Source organism: Centroberyx gerrardi, chromosome 8 (assembly GCF_048128805.1).
Source record: "Centroberyx gerrardi isolate f3 chromosome 8, fCenGer3.hap1.cur.20231027, whole genome shotgun sequence".
In the NCBI taxonomy this organism is placed as follows: Eukaryota; Metazoa; Chordata; class Actinopteri; order Beryciformes; family Berycidae; genus Centroberyx; species Centroberyx gerrardi.
Genome location: NC_136004.1, coordinates 6292128 through 6311811, shown reverse-complemented (window position 1 = coordinate 6311811; position 19684 = coordinate 6292128). Strand labels below are relative to the sequence as shown.

Sequence of the window (19684 nt, the reverse complement as noted above, 5' to 3'; positions counted from 1 at the left end):
GTTAAAAGAAAGGGAGCATCCATCAAAAAAAACGAGTCTGGCAGGACTGTCTGCAGTAACCAAAGAGTAACTTGTTTTTGCCACAAGGTGTTGCTATTTAGTTTGATTAGTAATCAACAAAATGGAATGGACTCTTTGACAGCGGAGTGATATGATATATATGATTACATGTGTAACAGCGGTCTGTTATTTAAGCAATATCACACAAGAGGGAGTGCTGTTGTACTGTATATAACTGTATTTATAACTGTATTTGCCACTTTTGACCCCGGCCGCATGGCGCGCCGTGGGAAAAAACTTGAATTAAAATTAAATTAATGTGCTGAATGAGGCTGTGAAACCTGTGAAAAAAAATGTATAATTCCTAAATAACTTAACATTTAACAATATCTTGTATAACTTTAAATAATAATCCACAACTTTTTTTATATAAATATAAGGGGGGGTCCCTCTTTCCTGGGAAAAATCCTTGTCCTTCACAGACAAGTGATGCGTTTTATGTTTTTACAGAAGCAACAACAGCAGTTTGTTTGGAATAAATACAAGAAGGTAGAGGAAATCTAAGAAGCCACAGTCTACACTGAGTGTCTATTATTACAGTATGGTGGGCCAGAGCAACACTGAGTGCAACACTTTGGGATATACTGTATGTGGGTTTGCATAATAACTGCAGTGTGTTTTTATCTCAGGTCCAGCAGGCTCTGAACAACATCATGTGGAAGCACACGGTGCTGGTGATCGCCCACCGGCTGAGCACAGTGGAGAAGGCCGACAACATCATAGTGATGGACGGGGGCCGCGTGGTCGAACAGGGGCCTCACAGCCAGCTGATGGCCGGCGGGGGCCTCTACTACAAGCTGGTGCAGAGGCAGGTGCTGGGCATCGAGACGGGGGCCGAGGTCCTCAACCCCGCCCAAACCCCCGCCTGGAAGTCAGACGGGGGGAGCCAGCGGAGGAGAGGAAGCAGCAGCGCCAGCGAGTCTGAATGCAACATCCGCTACTGAGAATGAACTGCAGTGCTTGATGTGAGGGTTCGACCGATATGAGTTTTTGAAGGCTGATACCAACATTTTCTCTGATCCGATCAAAATGTCACATCAGAATCAATTCAGGTTAAGGACTTCTCATAGACAACAATATTGATCAATTATAGAATAAATATGTAATCAAATAGACTTCATCATATCCATCATATCAGAGGTCACTAACTGATATATGGGTCTAACCCTACTTGAGATGAGGGTGCGTTAAAAATGTTTTGACACCTCACTGTCATACTCCAAACAGAGAAATAACAGATTCTTTTATTTAAGCCTTCCTAGGCATTTAGTTTGGTTTATTGTTTTTTCTTTTTTATATTGAGTTTACTGTAGCAGGTGATGAAGCTTGAGTGAAAGGTGGTATTGGTGACTTTGTGGAAATATTTAGTGTTTCTGTTCAAGGCTGCTGAAATATATCATTTGTTACCTCATGTGAAAGCGGTGTAATGACTAAAACAACAGAAAGGTGCCTTTTTCTATTGAACTCAATGTACTATGGGGAGCTATGATGTTTTGGCTTAAGTCTATAAAGAGGATAGATCAACTAATAGCAGTTCATATTTATGTATTTATGTATTTCAACTAAATACAGTTACATATATTATGTAATGCACTGTGAAAGGAAAAATATGCTCAATGCTTAAAGTGAAAACATATATATGTAGACCTTAATCGTTACAAACATACATGCTGATGAATAAAAAAGATCCATGTTGGATTTGTATAATGTTATATGCTGCCTTCATGACCCCTCATCATTTCTAATTCTGAGTTCAGCAGATGTAAACATGAACATCCAAGTGCTTTTGGTTGTAAAAGCTTTTGGTTTATACCACAATGGACCCTGTGACAAAACTAGTGTTTTGGTGGCTCTTCCCAGTTACATTTACCGTTTTGCTGCAATGTAATTCAGCTGCAGCCATGCCAACACTACTCTCAGGCATTAGCTTAGCCCTGTTCTTTGGCCCCCATTGCTAGCTCACTATTGCCATCTACTGTTTTGGTGGTTATGCACACTGCAATATAAATAGTAATTTCAAATACCTTTAAAGTTATAAATATTCAACAATAATTGTGATCTTTCAATAGTTTTGAAATGTTTTTCCATTTGGCAACCTCCTTACCTGTATTGCATATAAAAAGACATCATAAAGATTAAACTGAAAATTGATTGTGAGCCTAATTGTGTTTTCTGTAGGAATGTTAATGGAACCATTCCTCTCCAGTAAAGATGCTTTCCAGTAGAACTTAACCAAAATAAATGTACTTTGCAATAAAGATAAAGAACAAAGATTTAATGGTGGAACATTACAAAAATTGCACATACAGCACATTCACATTTCTATATTTAAAATCTATTGCTGATGTACATATATCGAATGTTACCCATCTGCACTTCAGCAAGTGCTACACCCTTTACGCCTATGATGTGAGCTCTTTGTAGTCTGTTTCCCATAAAACTGATGTTATTTGGTTTCACTTTGTGATACAGAGTGCAATAGATTTTTTTTTTTCTAATACTTTTCAATAAAGGTATTGTTTCATTTGTGTAACCTTGCTGCATTTTGTCATCACATGACCAATCAGAAAAATGAGATGCTGAGGCGCGTCCTCATTGAAAGCTCATGTCCACTAGTGATGCGCTGGTCAGCTGTGGAGCGACCCGAACCTGCCCGCAGCCCGCCCCGCTTTTAATCAACCCATGCATCACTAATGTCTGCACAAGAGGAGAGACACATTCACCTTTTGTATTTATTACAATTTAGTTTGATATTCATGTGCTGTATCTTATAACAGGTAACAAAACTACAATGCTTTAAACTCTACATTTTTGGCTGGACCGCAACAGCGGGGCCAGCCCTATAAACGCGAATGTCTGTCACTCACTGACTGACTGACTGAGTGACTGACTGACTGAGTGACTGACTGACCGAGTGAGTGATCAAGTTACACCATTGGTCGGCCGTGGCACGTGGCACACCCATACACGGTCCAGCCATATACTAGGTTTTGACCAAGTCTTGTTACTCTCTAGTCTGTATTGCTTGATGGTGGCTAGGGTTTGTCTCAAAAGGGGGCCTCCACAGAAAATCTTGCCTAGGGCCTCCAGCAGTTTAGAGCCAAACCTGTGTGTGTATGAGAGAGAGAGAGAGAGAGAGAGAGAGAGAGAGAGAGAGAGAGAGAGAGAGAGAGAGAGAGGATGTGAATGGGGAAATCGGGACAGAGCAGAGGGGGGATAAAATGAGTTTCGTAGAAACTTGTTTGTCAACATATCAACGTACCCCCTAACGTTACATGTTCTTCAGCAGTTCCACACTGCATGATTTCATATTCATCAGTAAACTTGTCAGCAACTCTGCTCAGCTAGCCAAAATTGCACCACAGTGTAAAGTACAAAAGGGGTTTTGTTGTTATATAATTGGCTGTATTTGAAATATCATTAGGCTACATTTGTGGTAACATACTATTGTCAGATTTGCCAACATTACATCGTCTTGAACATTCACCCAAACAGTGTTTGGTGTGAGGAGCCACACCGCTAACGCTACGCAACAACTGCAGTCTGTCAGAGAAGGGAAAAGAACAGAGGTATCACTCGGCCTCTATTTCCGTGCACCACAAATGTCATCTTGAAGTGCGGCGGAGCCTGCTCTCAAGATCCTATGAGAGAGAAATCAAACATTATTGGAGTTATGTGAACCCCTTTTTAATTAGTTTGATGATAATTTATACAAAAGCTAAGAGGACTTTGTCTTTAATAACACATTTTGAGCCTGACATACTGCCAAAATTTTGTAATGTAGCCAATACATTTTTTAAATACATTTTTGGAAAACACACAAGTGTGTGTGTTATCATTAATGGAAAAGATGGTTTATTCAGTCAAAACTACATTGAAACAGCATCCAGTGGCAAAGGGTTATTGCTAAAGGGACTAGGGATAAAGGGATATTAGCGCTAAAGACAAGGAAGTTTTCTGTGTCACAGAGACACATCTACCTTACCATTCGCTTTTACTTGTAACTGAATTGACCTACACCCACACCACAACAATCTTTATCAATCTTTTCGCATGGTTGTTTATATTTAGCCATTATTTGCCTGGAGGAAATTCTCCAATGGACCTTCATGATGGCACTAGTGGAGATGGTGCGATTTGTAACGCAACTGAAAAGTATCAGCTGCAGAGTCATTTATCTTCCCAAACATAGACGATCTTTGGTCCAGTCTACTTAACCTCTACTGTACTGTAGCCACTGTCACTTCATTCCAGTCAAACCTGCTTGACTTAGTGTGAGGCGTGGATGCTGTCTGCTGACCAAGTATTGACCAAGTATTTTACGACGTATTGTAGCATGTGTGTAGGCAGGCTACAGTAGGCCTAAGGGATTTAATGTGCCTACGGATACCTGGACAAGGGATGTAATACACTGGGGAAGCTTTGTCAAAGCTTTTATTTTTAAAGCTCTGACCAGAAGTCCTTTTTTTAAAAACGTTTTGGGCCTACTTGGCACTGGTAATATCTTACCCTAACTTCTTATAAGTTATTCTAGCTTGATAATCATCATGGGCATCAAAGTAGCTGGTGCAACGTGCAACAAGTTGCAGCTTTGCACCTTGTTATACATCTTGGTGGATGTTGTTGTCACCACTGTCCTGTACACACAGATCACACTTTGACCTGTGGGGGACTGTGCTGGTCCGAGCCTCCCTCCTGTTGGGAGCCTCCATAGGGGTGTCGTGGAACGAGGAGGACGGCCCACGGAGGATCACTGAACTATCCACCCTCATTCTCCTCATCTGCATGACCGTCATCACCTACGCCCTGGCCAAGCTGCTGATGCAGAGCGAGCTGCAGGCTCTGACCCAGCAGCCCTGGTTCCTGAGCCTGTTCTCCTGGACCTGCGCCTCCTCTCTGGGAGTCGTGCTGCTCTGGAGGCTCCTGGGGAAGGAGCTCAACTCAGCGACCAACGCCAGCAGGAGCAGAGGAGGAGGAGGAAGCTCTGAGGAGATGGAGAGGCTGGTGGAGACGGCCGGCAAGGAGGAGCGAGAGGTGGGGAAGAAGAGGAGGTTGAGCGGGAAGGGGAGCCAGGAGAAGGAGAGCAACTCAGGAGCCACGTTGGGATGCCTGCTGGCCTACTGCAGCAAAGACGGCGGGCTGCTGTTCGTAGCCTTCTCTTCTTCCTCATCTCCGCTGTGTGTGAGTGTCCTTGACATGGCCATGTAATGTAATTTAGTCTTGTTTATTACACATGATTGCAAGAGACCTGTGCAATAGGTCGTCACTCTCTTTGGCAATTATGTTTTGAAGCATTGATTCTCTAGGTTATGACTTACTCACACCAAATTACTCTTAATGTTCTGCTCTCTCATCTCCATAGGTGAAGCCTTTATACCTTACTACACTGGAAAGGCCATAGATGGCATTGTGGTTCACCAGAGCATGGAATACTTCACTAAGCCCTTGGTCACACTGTCAGCGCTGGCCTTAGCCAGGTGAGTATCTTCACTTTGTGTCCCCTAATGATGAAATCAGGGGTGATGGGTTGGATTGTTGTGTCTTTGTCTATCCGCCATTTAGTAAAGGCGGTTTATCTGACTTCAAAACAGCCAATTTTACCATGAGGATTCTACCTCATTTACTAAGAGGGAAAATGACCCCCCAAATGGTGAGCACTCCACCCTCACCTGAAACTCCAGACAAACCAGAAACAACTCAGTTGTCCAGCCCCCCTGCCCTCTGGCCGGCTGTTGTATGACTGAAGGAACAGACACTGGGTGTTTAGAACAGCAAATGTGAAAGCTTTCATGAAATAGGTGGTTGCTCTTGAAGTATTGTTAATCTTTTTACTCTTCTGTTCTCACCCTACGTTTGCGTACAGGCTTAACAGAAAGCTAAACACTCTCCCAAATAAGTGATGAAGACCGGAGGTGACTTCATGTATTTAATGGAAGCCGTGTAAAAAGATTATGCTTTTTCAAGGCCATAAACAATGGAGATGGACATGGATGTCACCACGTGATGTTTCCCCCATCTTTTCTCCAGACAAAATGGAGTGCTGGCTTAAAGTGAAAACTTGATCAACATTGACAGTCGCGACACAAAACAGCCAGCAGGGGTCTCCAAATTCAACCTAACTACTGGGGGCAGAATACTCACCTGGCATCCCCAGTATGTCAAACAAAACATTAACTCTAACGGATCTATGGTAAATTATAAGAGTAACTGCAATGTAAGTATGAAAAGGTGTGTGCAGTTTTTTCTCATTACTGGCAAGTGTCCTTAGCTAACAGAAGGATGACTTCAGACACAGGTCTTAGATACAGTCTCTGTACACCATCGCGGGCAATCTTCACCTCGATCTTCCTAACTTTCCCGTCTTCACTGGGAAAGGTTTTGGCAACCAGCCCTACAGGCCACTCATTCCTCTTTGCTTGCCTGTCTCACAAAAGGACAAGATCCCCTTCCTGCAGGTTTGGCTTTTCTGTTTTCCATTTGTACCATCCTTGTAGACCACTGATGTATTCTCCTTTCCATTGTTCCCAGAAGATGTTGGCTAGACTTTGAACTCGTCACCACTGACATCTGAAGAGGTCATCAAATTGACCTACAGGTAAAGGAGGTGTAACAACCTTCTGTGTAAGGAACATGGTTGGAGTGAGAATAAGTGGCTCATCTGGATCTGTGGAAACCAAGGTTAATGGCCTTGCATTAACTATCGCTGTCACCTCCGCCATGAATGTTGTCAGGACTTCATACGTCAGCTTTGTAGATCCAAGTTCATGAAACATGACTCATGGATCATCCTTTCCCAGCTGCCACCCATATGCGAGGCATGTGGAGGATTGAATTGCCACTGGCATTCTTGGTCTGTGAGGTAGCTCTATTTTTGCTTGTTATGGCATCCCTTTGAGCTTCTTGCAGGCTCCTACAAAGTTGGTCCCGCAATCTGATCTTAGACGTTTTGCAGGTCCTCTGATGGCAAAGAAGCGTCTAACAACATTAATGAAGCTAGAGGTGTCCATTGACTCCATCACCTCAATGTGTATTGCTCTTGTGCTCATGCAGGTAAATGGACTGCATTTATATAGCGCTTTTCTAATCTACCGACCACTCAAAGCGCTTTACAACAATGCCTACATTCACACACACATTCATACACCGATGGCGGCAAGCTACCACGCAGGGTGCTGGCGCAACCATCGGGAGCAATTTGGGGTTCAGTATCTTGCCCAAGGACACTTCGACATGCGGACTGGAGGAGCCAGGGATCGAACTACCGACCTTCTGATTAGTGGACGACCTGCTCTACCTCCTGAGCCACAGCCGCCCCAGGTGAAGATAACGGCCCAGCGTTTACTATTTGCCTGCCTTCACGTGTTCTTTGTGATGTGACGGACCAAGGGCCGAACACATCCAGTCCCACATACGTAAAGAGGGGGGTTTGCACGTAGACGATCAGCAGGTAGGTTTGCCATTATCTGCTCTTCCTGTTTGCCTCGCAGCTTGCGGCAAGTGACACAATTATAGATTGTGCTGCTGATTGATCGCTTCCCTTCCGACAATCCAATATCCAACTGCTCTTACAGCTCCTTCCGTGAAGTGTTGGCCTTGATGAACTTGCTCATGGAAGTGCCTGATCAACAGTGTTGCAATGTGGTGTCTCCCAGGGACAAGTATGGGGTGCGATTCCTCTGATGTGAGCTGAGCTCTTGTCAGTCGACCACCGATCCTAAGAAGACCGTCTGAGGCAAAGGAGGGGCTCAACTTAGGAACAGCTTGACTTCCTTGAAGACATTTGATCTCTTCTGTGTAGAGTTCTCTCTGGACAGCATGAATAATTGTGGCTTTGGCCTGGTCAAGTTGCTCCTTACTGAGGTTCTTATCACATTTATGCCATCCATGACAAGCATTGTGTTTAGACACTTGGGTAAAGTTGAGCTACTGCCCGTAGAAGAGGCCTCCAAGTTCGAGTCGAGGAATGGTGAGTTCTGGTTTTGGAGCAAGTTTCGGTTTGCCATAGATGCACTCCACTTCACTATGTCCTTCAGCATCTGTGTAGGCGACGGCACTGATTGCTTTGGTAGATGATTCACAAAAATACACATTTCTTTCCTCTGAGCTCCAGAAAGTGGGAGAGATGTACAGTATATTCCTGGGAATCTTCAGCTCCCGCAAGTCTTGTAGAGAATCTCTCCATCTCAGCCACTCCTGGTGTTTCTCTTTGGGAAGTGGTAAACTCTCTCAGGGTAGAACGACCCTGAATACTGACTAGTGCAGCAAACCTGAGTGGATCGAACAAGCTGTTTATCGTAGAGAGTACACCTCATCTCTTGAGGGGCTTCTCACTGACAGCCACTTGAAATAGACTAGACTAAGTTGCATAGGTGGGGACTCCTCTCCTGGGAAGGCTCTCATGACATCAGCACTGTTAGATGCAATCTTGTGTAGTCATAGATTGGACTGGGCTAGCACATCTTGTGCTCTTTGTAGCATGTCTACAGCTTCGGCCACAGTGGTGAATGATTTCAGGCCCTCGTCAACATAAAAGTGCTGTTCGACGAAGCACCTTGCGTCAGCTCCAAACTCTTCTTCTCCCTCCATAGCTGCCCTCTTCAGCCCATAGATAGCTACTGCCGGTGAAGGACAATTGCCAAACACGTGCACCGTCATACGATATTCCACAATGTCGCCGTACAGCTGGTGGTCACGGAACCACAGGAAGCGAAGGTAGTCACGGTGATCTTCTTTGACCAGAAAGCTGTGGAACATCTGCTGGATGTCGGCCATGGCTGCAACTGGTTCAGCCCTGAACCATATGAGGACACCAAGCAGACTGTTCAGATCTGTTCAGATCTGGACCCTGGAGTAGTACATCATTCAGCAACACATTGTTGTACTTTGCATTTGAATCAAACACAATCCTGATTTTGGGGATGGTAGACCCCAAAACTAAATACCAGCACTTTTTGTCATGTTCCAGGAAGGGAGCTGGTTCAGCATGGCCATTGCTGAAGATCCATAAAGTGGTCCTTCATTTCTGGTTTCTTTATCAATGTACGGCGAAGAGACATGAGGCGGTTCAAGGCTTGCTGCCTGTTGTTGGGCAGTCGCTGTCAGGGACTACAAAATGGTAGTGGAGCCACCCAACTGTTTGATGAATCCTTGAAGAACTCCTTGTTCATTATGACGAGGAAGATCTCATCTTCAACAGAAGGCGCTAGCTTGTTATCATCAGCAGACTGACTGAAGATATCATTGCAGAGGCCATCATGTGTTTGTTTCTCTGAAGGCTGTTTGAGAGTATCACCTGAGAAATTGCCTTTCACATAGATGCTGTTTTCACATGGCCTGAAGAAACTGGGATGTCCATTTTCCAAAATACTGGTCTTGAATGTGTGCACAGTAGGTTTGTGGGCTCCCCTGAGGCATACTTCATCTATAATTACCCATCCCAAGTCAAGGCGTTGGGTGTAAGGTGCATTGAGTGGCCTGACTGCGAACCTTGTGGGCACGAATGACATCCCTACCAAGCAGTAGTAGAATCTCAGCTGACAGATCGAGAGGTGGAATCTTGTCAGCTATGGTTTTTAGGTGAGGATGATGGTTTCCCGCTTCTGCTGTAGGAATTTCTTCCCTGTTATTGGGAATTAAGTTGCACTCAGTGAGTGTTGGTGATGGGAAGCAAACACTGCCATCTGCTGCCTCAATTATGAAGCCGCTAGCCCTTGAAGGCCAAACGTATCAATGACAGCAGACCTTGCAAGGGATAGATTACTAGTCATCCATTATCACATACATTTTTGTTTTCTGTTAAGGATGTCCCCTGAGATACACACTGGCCAAACAGATCTTGGAGCATGATTTCCTTTGTAGGCCCTCTCCACAAACTTCTGTGCAAGTGGACGTAGCTGCAGCTGGTGTCTCTTCGACCTGCTCCCCGCAATGCTCTTCTGCAGGTGAAGTGAACTCTTTTGCCACCCAGGGGGGTGGACCGGTAGGAAGAGCTGAGACATGACGCTCACTGTTGAACTCTGAACAGCGGATAACAGCTTTACAGTCTTTGGCCCTATGAGTTGTTGAAGCACAGCGTCTATAGCAAATAGAATGCTCTTTGAGGAAGTTCCTCCATTCATCTAGTGACTTCTCTCTAAAACCTCTACATTTTTTCAGAGAGTATGGCTTTGTATGGATGGGACATTGTCTGTCTGGACCCATAGCAGACTTACTGGGATTTGGGCAGGTGGAATTTTGGACCTCGGTTTTATTGACAGAGATTGGGCTTCTCACCTTCCATGGCTTTGCCATAAACCTCTCGCCCTTGGGAGGTGCTGCGCTGGAGGTTTGGAGGACAAAGCTGGGATCTGTTCTCATCTAGGCATTAGTATGCATAAAGTCAACAAAGAATGAAAAAGCCGGGTATGGGTATCTCTGATGATTTTTATTTGAGATTTTAGGAAAATGTTCCAACCGCATAAACAAAGAAGCTTAAATAGCTTCTGGAGATCCATAACTCTTATCCAACCTTTGCCACACCCTGTCGAGGCCAGCCATAGTGTTGTTAACATGGACTGCTCTGATTCTCATAGCATGTTGCAGTGCCTCCCCGCCAAGCCACTTGATAAGAAGGTCTAGCTCGCAGATAATTCTCTGGCCGGTTATCGAACACTTTGAGCCCTGCTGTAAGAAGGTCAAGATGAGCAAGGTAAGCAGTGAGGCGGGAGATATCTGGAGATCTGGGTGCATGCCTATATGCCCAATCACTTCTCTCGTGTGGACTCCTTGGTACATTGCTGGAGTGTGGAGGGTGGGGGTCGGAGTCATTAATAATGATGTGAGAAGGGACAGTGTCATGTTGGCGCTTTATCTGAGGTTCTTGAGAACTCAGATTTAGGAAGAGAAGCAAAGGTGTTAAACCGTGATGGGTTCTCCTTCTCATCATGAGACTCAGAATACTGAGCCTGTGGAGACCTGGTATAAGCAGCCTGTGTCTTTTCACCCTCAATTTGTGGGTGAGTAAAATGTGCCTTGACGTATTCATCAGTACACTGCAATGAGCTAAACGATGACAGATGGATACTGGCCTCACTCATTTTTTCTTTGTTGTCAAGATCTGCAGCTGCCTCCAGCACCTTTGCTGCAGCCAAAGCAGCCTCTGCTGCACTCTCATTGTGAAGGGCATTTTGTGTACCATCAATACGTGCTCAGTCCACTTTCATTTCTATCTGACGTTTTGCATAGTCTGCTTTTGTACGTGCTGCTTCTGATTTAGCCCGTGCCTCTGCAACGGCCACACCAACACTGGAGTTAGTAGAGTGTAGCGAGGATGCTGATGCTGCACACTCTGACTTGACTTCCAAGTCTTGACGTTCAGCGGGACCTGGGGTGGTTGACATCTTGGACTCAGGGGTGATGCAGTGTCCAGTTTCCAGTCCACATGGTTGCTCTTGAAGTATTGTTAATCTTTTTACTCTTCTGCTCTCACCCTACGTTTGCATACAGGCTTAACAGAAAACTAAACACTCTCCCAAATAAGTGATGAAGACCGGAGGTGATTTCATGTATTTAATGGAAACCGTGTAAAAATATTATGCTTTTTCAAGGCCATAAACAATGGAGATGGACATGGATGTCACCACATCTTTTCTCCAGACAAAATGGAGTGGTGGCTTAAAGGACCTATATGTAATATATTTACTGTACTAAATCATAAAATGACCATGATATCTTATCAGAGATTTAGGAAACATGCTAAGTTAAAATACTGGCTTCTCCGACAATGCTACAGCCAGTATGTTCTCCTTTGAAATTTCCATTCCGGAGCGGAACGTCTGTTTGTGTTTTGGCCTGTGTGATCCCGCCCACTGCCCATTTCGACACCCCGGGTTGCCAGATATGAAACAAATTGGCACGCAAACACAGCGTTCTGCAGCCATGGAAGCAAGCAAACAAACTGGATCAAGTGAGATGGATTCTACCCGACCTAAAAAGCCTCGTCCTCTTTCGAAAATGCTCCATGACCAGAGCCGTGGTAAAATACGGGTAAATATTGGAGATGCATTTGAAAGATGGAGACTGTGAACATATCTTATCCAACATTTACTATTCTGATGCTACGAGCTGCAGCTAACAAACTTGACTAAACACAAATCAAGTAACATAATCGGAGTACGGAGTTGTATTAAATGTGGCGATTACGGCCGATCAAGCTGGCAGAAGGCAGGACACATGAACCGGACACAGGACGTCGGAACCAGATGCCAAATGCGGACTAAACGACGAGATTACAACCTGCACACACACTAGATATGAGGAACACCATGGTCCGCTGACAAATGTAAGTCACTATGATAGTTTCATTCCCTTCTGTACCCCCACTCTCTGTCGGCAGCTGGCTATGTACCGACAAAGTGAAGCTAATTTGCTATGCTAGGTTACATACCGTAGCTTAGTAGCTGTACAGGAGCCTGACCAGAGTCTCCGGTCTGCCGTGTTGCAGGGGGCGGAACGGGAACTTCAAGCCGAACGATCCGCGGGGCTCCCGGGAGCTCCGGGTGTCGCGCTCCCCTCCCTCTCCCTCTTAGCTCTTTTAGCCTCGTCTGTTATAGGCTTCTTGTTTTGTTTTGGTGCAGAAGTTCCAGCAGTCAGAGTCCTGTCTTCCATGTTACCACTATCTACCATACTGATTAGCTTCACGCTCTTCAATCTATGAAAATGGAAACTGCATCTGTTTTCTTTCTGTTTTCACCTGGCAACCCGCGTGAGCTTGGAGTCTGGGGGGGAGGAGCAGGGGGCAGGGGGAGACAACTCTCTCCAATATTTTGAATTTGGACTGCAGTACCCATTTTAAACGCTGGGTGTCATTGTTACATATAGGTCCTTTAAAGTGAAAACTTTATCAACATTGACAGTCATGACAGAAAACAACCAGCAGGGGTCTCCAAATTCAACCTAACTACTGGGGGCAGAATACTGGGTATGGGTTGAATCACTATTGTGTTATATCAATCAGCGATAGAGAGTAGCAAAACAGGCATTTATTAATATGAAAATGTTGCAAATTAGGCCTATTAATTTAATGTTTTCTAAAAAGTGTTTTGCCCTCTCCTCAGTTCACTTGCGATGGGGGTGCGTGGAGGAGTCTTCACCCTGACGTTTGCCAGATTAAACCTTCGGCTCAGGAACCTTCTTTTCAGATCTCTTATGAGGCAGGAGATTGGCTTTTTCGATGCAAACCACACAGGTAATATGGTAACAATATTCATCCATCCATCCATCAAGCCATTCGCATCTACATCAAATTATCCATCCGTCCGTCTAATTATCTTCTATGACAAAAGAGCTCTCGTTCTAATGTTATACCATCGTGTCACCCTGGAAATGATGCCTTCATCGGCATCATTTCCAAAGTCTACGGCGAGTACTACAAGGTAAAGCATATAGTGCTGGGCCAAAAAAAATTAACAAATCATTTTGAACGAATCATTCTCAAGCGTGAAAAAACAGTCTGTAGTGGTACGTACTAGTTCCTCCAACTTTGAGTTTCCATCAAAGCTCATTGAACACGTCCAGCCAGTTGCGTTTCTCCCCACCCGCTCTCTTTCAAGCCTATGCACTGATACAAATGACTTCTGTACATTATCAAACTACATGCTACAGTGAGCCACACTGTCAATGATCGCCATGTACCTTCACAAGACATTGCACTTTCAAACCCGCTCTTTGAGGAAGTAGTACATTGTTAAGCGAGCCGTTCATTCGAGTTTTTGAGTTTCAGTACGTAACGTATACTGAATACGACTTGACTCGACATGGCAGCGGTACTGAATGCTGGAGTTGCTGCTTGTTGCCGGCAGCCTGCAAATCACACTGTGCCTGCGGTAATTTACCACAAAAGACCTACTCTTTATTTGTAGGGACGATAAGTTGACATGTTTTCACTGAAACAACAAACAATATTGTTTGTATTAGTATGATATAGTGTATGCTCTTGTATTGAGTGGTTGGGTTGGTGAGGCTCGCGGCTGCAGTTTTCAGCTTGGTTGGTAGTTACTGGTTTTGCGCATTGGTGTAACTAATCTTTTAATATCATTGCAAATAATCTTAAATAGAAGTGTAGCCTACTTTTGTAGTTTGCAAATTATTTTCTTAATAACAAATACACACACCAATTAGAAAATTACTATTATAGTTTCTCTCAACATATAAAATAGACAAACAGAACCAGTAAAAAAAAAAAAAAAAACACTTTGCATGACTGTAGGTTATTATCTAAATAATAATAACAATAAAAAATATAGCCGCAAGCGGCAATTGCTGGGGTCCAAGCACCTGATAGCCTCTGGGGTAAATGTGATGTGATGTGGACCAATGTGCAAGTGTGATCCCTGTGGCATGTTTGGTCTCTGAATTAAATAATTTGATTTCTACAATTTACAGTCAATTTATGGGCATTTACATTTTAAAATGTTGCTGTAGCGCCCCCGATAGGCAAAATGACACCAATTTTGCACATTACCTTATAGTAGCTACCTGCACAAGTGTACCAAATTTGGTTAAGATAGCACACACAGTTCATGAGTTATGGCAATATTTGTAAACACAACATTTGACTACACTTTGAAAGCCAATTATATCAATGCGGTATGTAATATCAAACATCTTTTGATAACTTTCAATCATGGGCATCCAGAGATGTTGCATACCAAATTTGGAGACGATTGCCTCAACGGTCTAGGAGGCGTTTGCACAAATACGTTTTCGAGAAAATTCAAAATGGCGCAAAAGCCAGTCAGATGGAAATGGGCATGGCCTATATGGATAGATGGGTAATACCTCAAGGAATCCAGGGTAAATAGAAAGAATTTTTTAATTCTACAACTTACGGTACAGAAGTTATGGACCAAAACGCAAAGTTAGTTGTTATAGGGCCACCATCAGGTCAATTGGTGTAATTTTTACCTGAGCAGTGGGTGAGACTTTGAACCTGCCAAGTTAATAATGCCAGAATAATACGAAGCAGAATAATAATCCGAACAAAAAAGACCGCTTTAGACCCCCAATGGAATAGGAGTTAGCTATAAAGATAGGTTTAGAGTTCTGTTGTGCGACAATTTTTGAAATGACAAAGCTAACATTCTTCTGTTTGTCAAAAGAGCACGTTGTTGTCGCATAAAAGAACTAAACTAGAAAACATCAGTTTGAATAAAATACCTGAATGAAACTTTGAATGTTGACCAAGTTAATATTAACAACCCATGAAATGGAGGAAATAGTCTTGATCATGATGTCTGCAGCAGGGTTACTGTTTGAAAAACAAGGCAACAACAGATGCGTACATTGGCCTACATGTGCTCATTTAATACAAGGCGACGTGACCTAGTTTTATTCACCTCACTAGCAAAAAAAAATTCTCTGTGTTTATCATTTTATACATAGAAATAACTACACTAAACTAAATTGTTGGTTAATCTCCAGAAACTGACCAAAGCGGAGCAAACAGCAAGGGCTGTTTGCTCCGCTTTCAGGAGGCCGACTGCTACTACACCAGGCTCATGGTCATGTTCCAGCTCAACAAAAAACAAGCCCTGGCCTACGCTTGCTACATGTGGTCCAGTTGTGTAGGTATCAGTTGCCTCCTCTAGTGGGACAAGAACATTCAGTTTATTTATTGATAATAACACCCAAGAAGACACTATCTTTATATAATGTGTAGCAGTTTGATACTACTTACTATGATGTTTACTATGAAATTCCATGATTAAGTTTGATGTCAGCCTAACAAGGTGGGTAGGTATTCTGCAAATAAACAGGTGAGTAGATTTACCCTCCACCGCATCCCTGTATGTTGCAGTATGAACATGAACAGGATTTATGTGTGTTTTCCAGATCTTGGAGCTTGCTCTTAAAGTCGTTGTCCTCTACTATGGTGGTCACCTCATGGTCACTGGTCAGATGAGTGGCGGTACCTTTATATCTTTTGTCATATGTGCTGGAACTGGGAGACTGTCTTGAGGTATTTAACCTGTGTTGTTTTATTTTCTTTTTTTTTTATTGTGTGTGCACAACAAATTTCCCCCATTGGTATTAGGATCTGTATGATGGACAGTGATCACATTACCAGGCTATTTGTATTAATGAAACTAATCCCCTTGGCCCATATCTTGTATGCTCCATCTTGCAGAGCATTTCATCTGTCTACACGGGCCTCATGCAGGGAGTGGGAGCTGCTGAGAAGGTTTTTGAGTACATGGACAGGAAACCCAAACACCCAGCTGAGGGCAAAGAGGCCCCAGACACATGCACAGGCCTGGACATCACATTTGCTTACCCGACACGCCCTGAGACTGATGTACTAAAGGTTTGTCGCAAGAGAACTAGTTGTCATACTGTATTCAAAAGCCCCTTTTTCAGATTTGTATGACTGGTATCACGCTATGCTTATTGATACTGCAGTTCACATAATGATGAAAAACACTTAATTCTCAATTATTTCTTCATCATATCATTTTATAGCAAAAGATGTCCACTTTTTGAAGTTTGAGGAAAAAGCACCTCCTGAATTGATTGAATTGAAAGTGAGTTGACCCCTAACCTTCAACGGTAGCTAACTGCACATTAACTCATGGTGTGTGTTGCAGGGAGTATCGTTCACTCTTTGGCCTGGAGAGGTGACGGCCCTGGTGGGGCCTTCAGGCAGTGGAAAGAGCTCCTGTGTGAGTCTCCTGGAGAACTTCTACCCCCCCAAGCAAGGCCAAGTGCTGCTGGATGGAAAGCCTGTTGACACCTACCAGCACGACTACCTCCACTCCAAGGTCAGTGCTCACTTTGTTGGTATTTTCATGGAAGGAGTGTAAAAGTTAAACTACCACTACTACTACTACTGCTACTACTACTGCTACTACTACTACTGCTGCTACTGCTACTGCTACTACTACTACTACTGCTACTACTACCACTACTACTACTTCTACTACTACTACCAACACCACTACTGCTGCTACTGCTACTGCTACCACTACTACTATTACTACTGCTACTGCTGCTACAACTAATTATAATTATATTCATCGCTGTACTGCAGAATTACCGCTGGGCCCTAAACAAATAATATTCAGTGAGCTTTCGAAAGGTGATTTCGGGAGGCGCTGACTTTGTTCACTAAGTTACCTCCAAAATGGGCATTTCTGCAGCCTGCATAGCATGGTAACATCACAGGAATTGGAGCTGAAATATTTCCAAAAATCCTGTTAGCAGAGATCGCTTTCCCTCTCTGCAATCTCTGCTCTCTAACAACCTTACCATGGCAGCAAGTAACTTAGGTAACATCTGATAACAACCATGGCAATACAGTAAAAATAAAGATGTTTAAAACAACACAGATCCTACGACTATGCTCACACTTGCAGATTACTGAAAGTAACAACTTGTTGCATTCACAAGACACAAATGTAACATTTGCTTGGCAGCGAACAGTAAACATTAACATTTGTTCCTGTGTTTTTGCAGATAGCTCTTGTGGGCCAGGAGCCTGTGCTGTTTGCCCGGACAGTTGAGGAGAACATCAGCTATGGCCTGACTGACGTCCCTATGGAGAGTGTGGTGCAGGCTGCCACCAAGGCTAACGCTCAGGATTTTATTGCTACCCTCCCTAAAGGCTATGACACAGGTAACTATGAGGCCTTGTAGATCTGGTTGGAGAACAAAATATTTTATTGGTAGCCTTTTTTTTTTCATTCACTATATCCCTGATGTCAACTGTAGTCTAAGCGGTGGTGCTTTGTAAAATAATAAAAATGGAGAGGTCTGTCATCTCCAGTGTACTGATGAGTCATGCAGTTCAGTTCCTCCTCTTGTTGTTCCTCAGGTGTTGGAGAGAAGGGCACCCAGCTGTCAGGAGGGCAGAAACAAAGGGTGGCCATTGCAAGAGCTCTCATCCGCAACCCACGGGTCCTTATCCTGGACGAGGCCACCAGCGCCCTGGATGCAGAAAGTGAACACATTGTAAGTGAACTGCCTTATTTTAACATTTACCACTACCAGACAGGATGTGATGTAACCATTCCTTGTGCTATTTAGGATGGAGGGGGCGTCCACCAAAAAAAACGGGTCGAACAAGTGGTCGAACAGGGGCCTCACAGCCAGCTGATGGCCGGCGGGGGCCTCTACTACAAGCTGGTGCAGAGGCAGGTGCTGGGCATCGAGACGGGGGCCGAGGTCCTCAACCCCGCCCAAATCCCCGCCTGGAAGTCAGACGGGGGGAGCCAGCGGACTGATACCGATATCATCGACCGATATGAGTTTTTGAAGGCCAATACCAAAAATGTTTCCAATCCGATGAAAATGTCACATCAATAGACAACAAGTGTTGCCTATGGGAAATATTGATAAATTATAGAATAAATATGTAATCAAATAAACTTCATCATATCCATCATATCAGAAGTCACTGATATATGGGTCTAACCCTACTTTAGATGAGGGTGTATCAAAAAAAGGTTTGACACCTCACTGTCACACTCCAAACAGAGGAATAACAGATTTTTTTATTTAAGCCTTCCTAGGCATTTATTTTGGTTTATTGTTTTTGTATTGTTTTTTATATATTGAGTTTACTGTAGCAGGTGATGAAGCTTAAGTGAAAGGTGGTTTTGGAAAGGTGCCTTGTTCTATTGAACTGAATGTACTATGGGGAGCTATAATGTTTTGGCTTAAGTCTATAAAGAGGATAGATTAATATATGGCACTACAGTTACATATATTATGTAATGCACTGTGAATGGAAAGATATGCTCAATACTTACGGTGAAAACATATATATGTAGGCCTTAATGGTTACAAACATACATGCTGATGAATTAAAAAGATCCATGTTGGATTTGTATGATGTCTTATGCTGCCTTCATGGTCTACTCGTAATTTCTATTTCTGAGTTCAGCAGACGTAAACATAAGCACGCAAGTGCTTTTGGTTGTAAATGATACCGCAACGGACCCTGTGACGAAACTAGTGTTTTGGTGGCTCTTGTTTTCTCTAGTATCAGAAAATGTATTAATTTCCCAGTCATATTTACCACTTTGCTGCAATGTAATTCAGCTGCAGCCATGCCAACACTACTCTCAGGCATTAGCCTAGCCCCATTCTCAGGCCCCCATTGCTAGCTCACTATTGTCATCTACTGTTTTGGTGGTTATGCACACTGCAAATATAATTTGTCAAATAGTAAGCCTTCAATACCTTTAAAGTTATAAATATTCCACAATAATTGTGATTCTGCAATACTTTTGAAATATTCTTTGGCAACCTCCTTATCTGTATTGATTGTGAGGCCTATTTGTGTTTTCTGTAGGAATGTTAACGGAACCATTCCTCTCCAGGATGTTTTCAAGTAGAGCTTAACCAAAAAATTTGCTTTGCAATAGAGGTAAAAAATAAAGATTTAATGGTGGAACATCACAAAAATTGCACACACAGCACACTCACATTGCCATAATTAAAATCTATTGCTGATTTCAATCATAATATTGCTCATCTGTCATCCTCCTTCCAGTAACTACAAGAATTCAGTGTCCACAATGTAACTCAATGGCCGATTTTTTTTTGTGTTGCATGTGCCAGACAGTGGAGGTCTGCAGCCATACAC

General features: G+C 43.4%; 1 protein-coding gene and 1 pseudogene across 1 annotated transcript in view; both read left to right on the top strand.

The window, feature by feature from the left end:
- The window catches only part of LOC144539614 (ABC-type oligopeptide transporter ABCB9-like), a 15816-nt gene extending 13535 nt beyond the window's left edge, over positions 1–2281 (top strand). Inside the window, exon 11 of the mRNA XM_078285228.1 lies at positions 690–2281. Within this exon, the coding sequence (XP_078141354.1) occupies positions 690–1004 (315 nt within the window). The 3' untranslated portion in view covers positions 1005–2281. The remainder of the gene's footprint in view (positions 1–689) is intronic.
- Positions 2282–4677: 2396 nt separating this feature from the next.
- On the top strand, positions 4678–19433 carry LOC139915661 (ABC-type oligopeptide transporter ABCB9-like; annotated as a pseudogene).
- Positions 19434–19684: the final 251 nt, after the last annotated feature.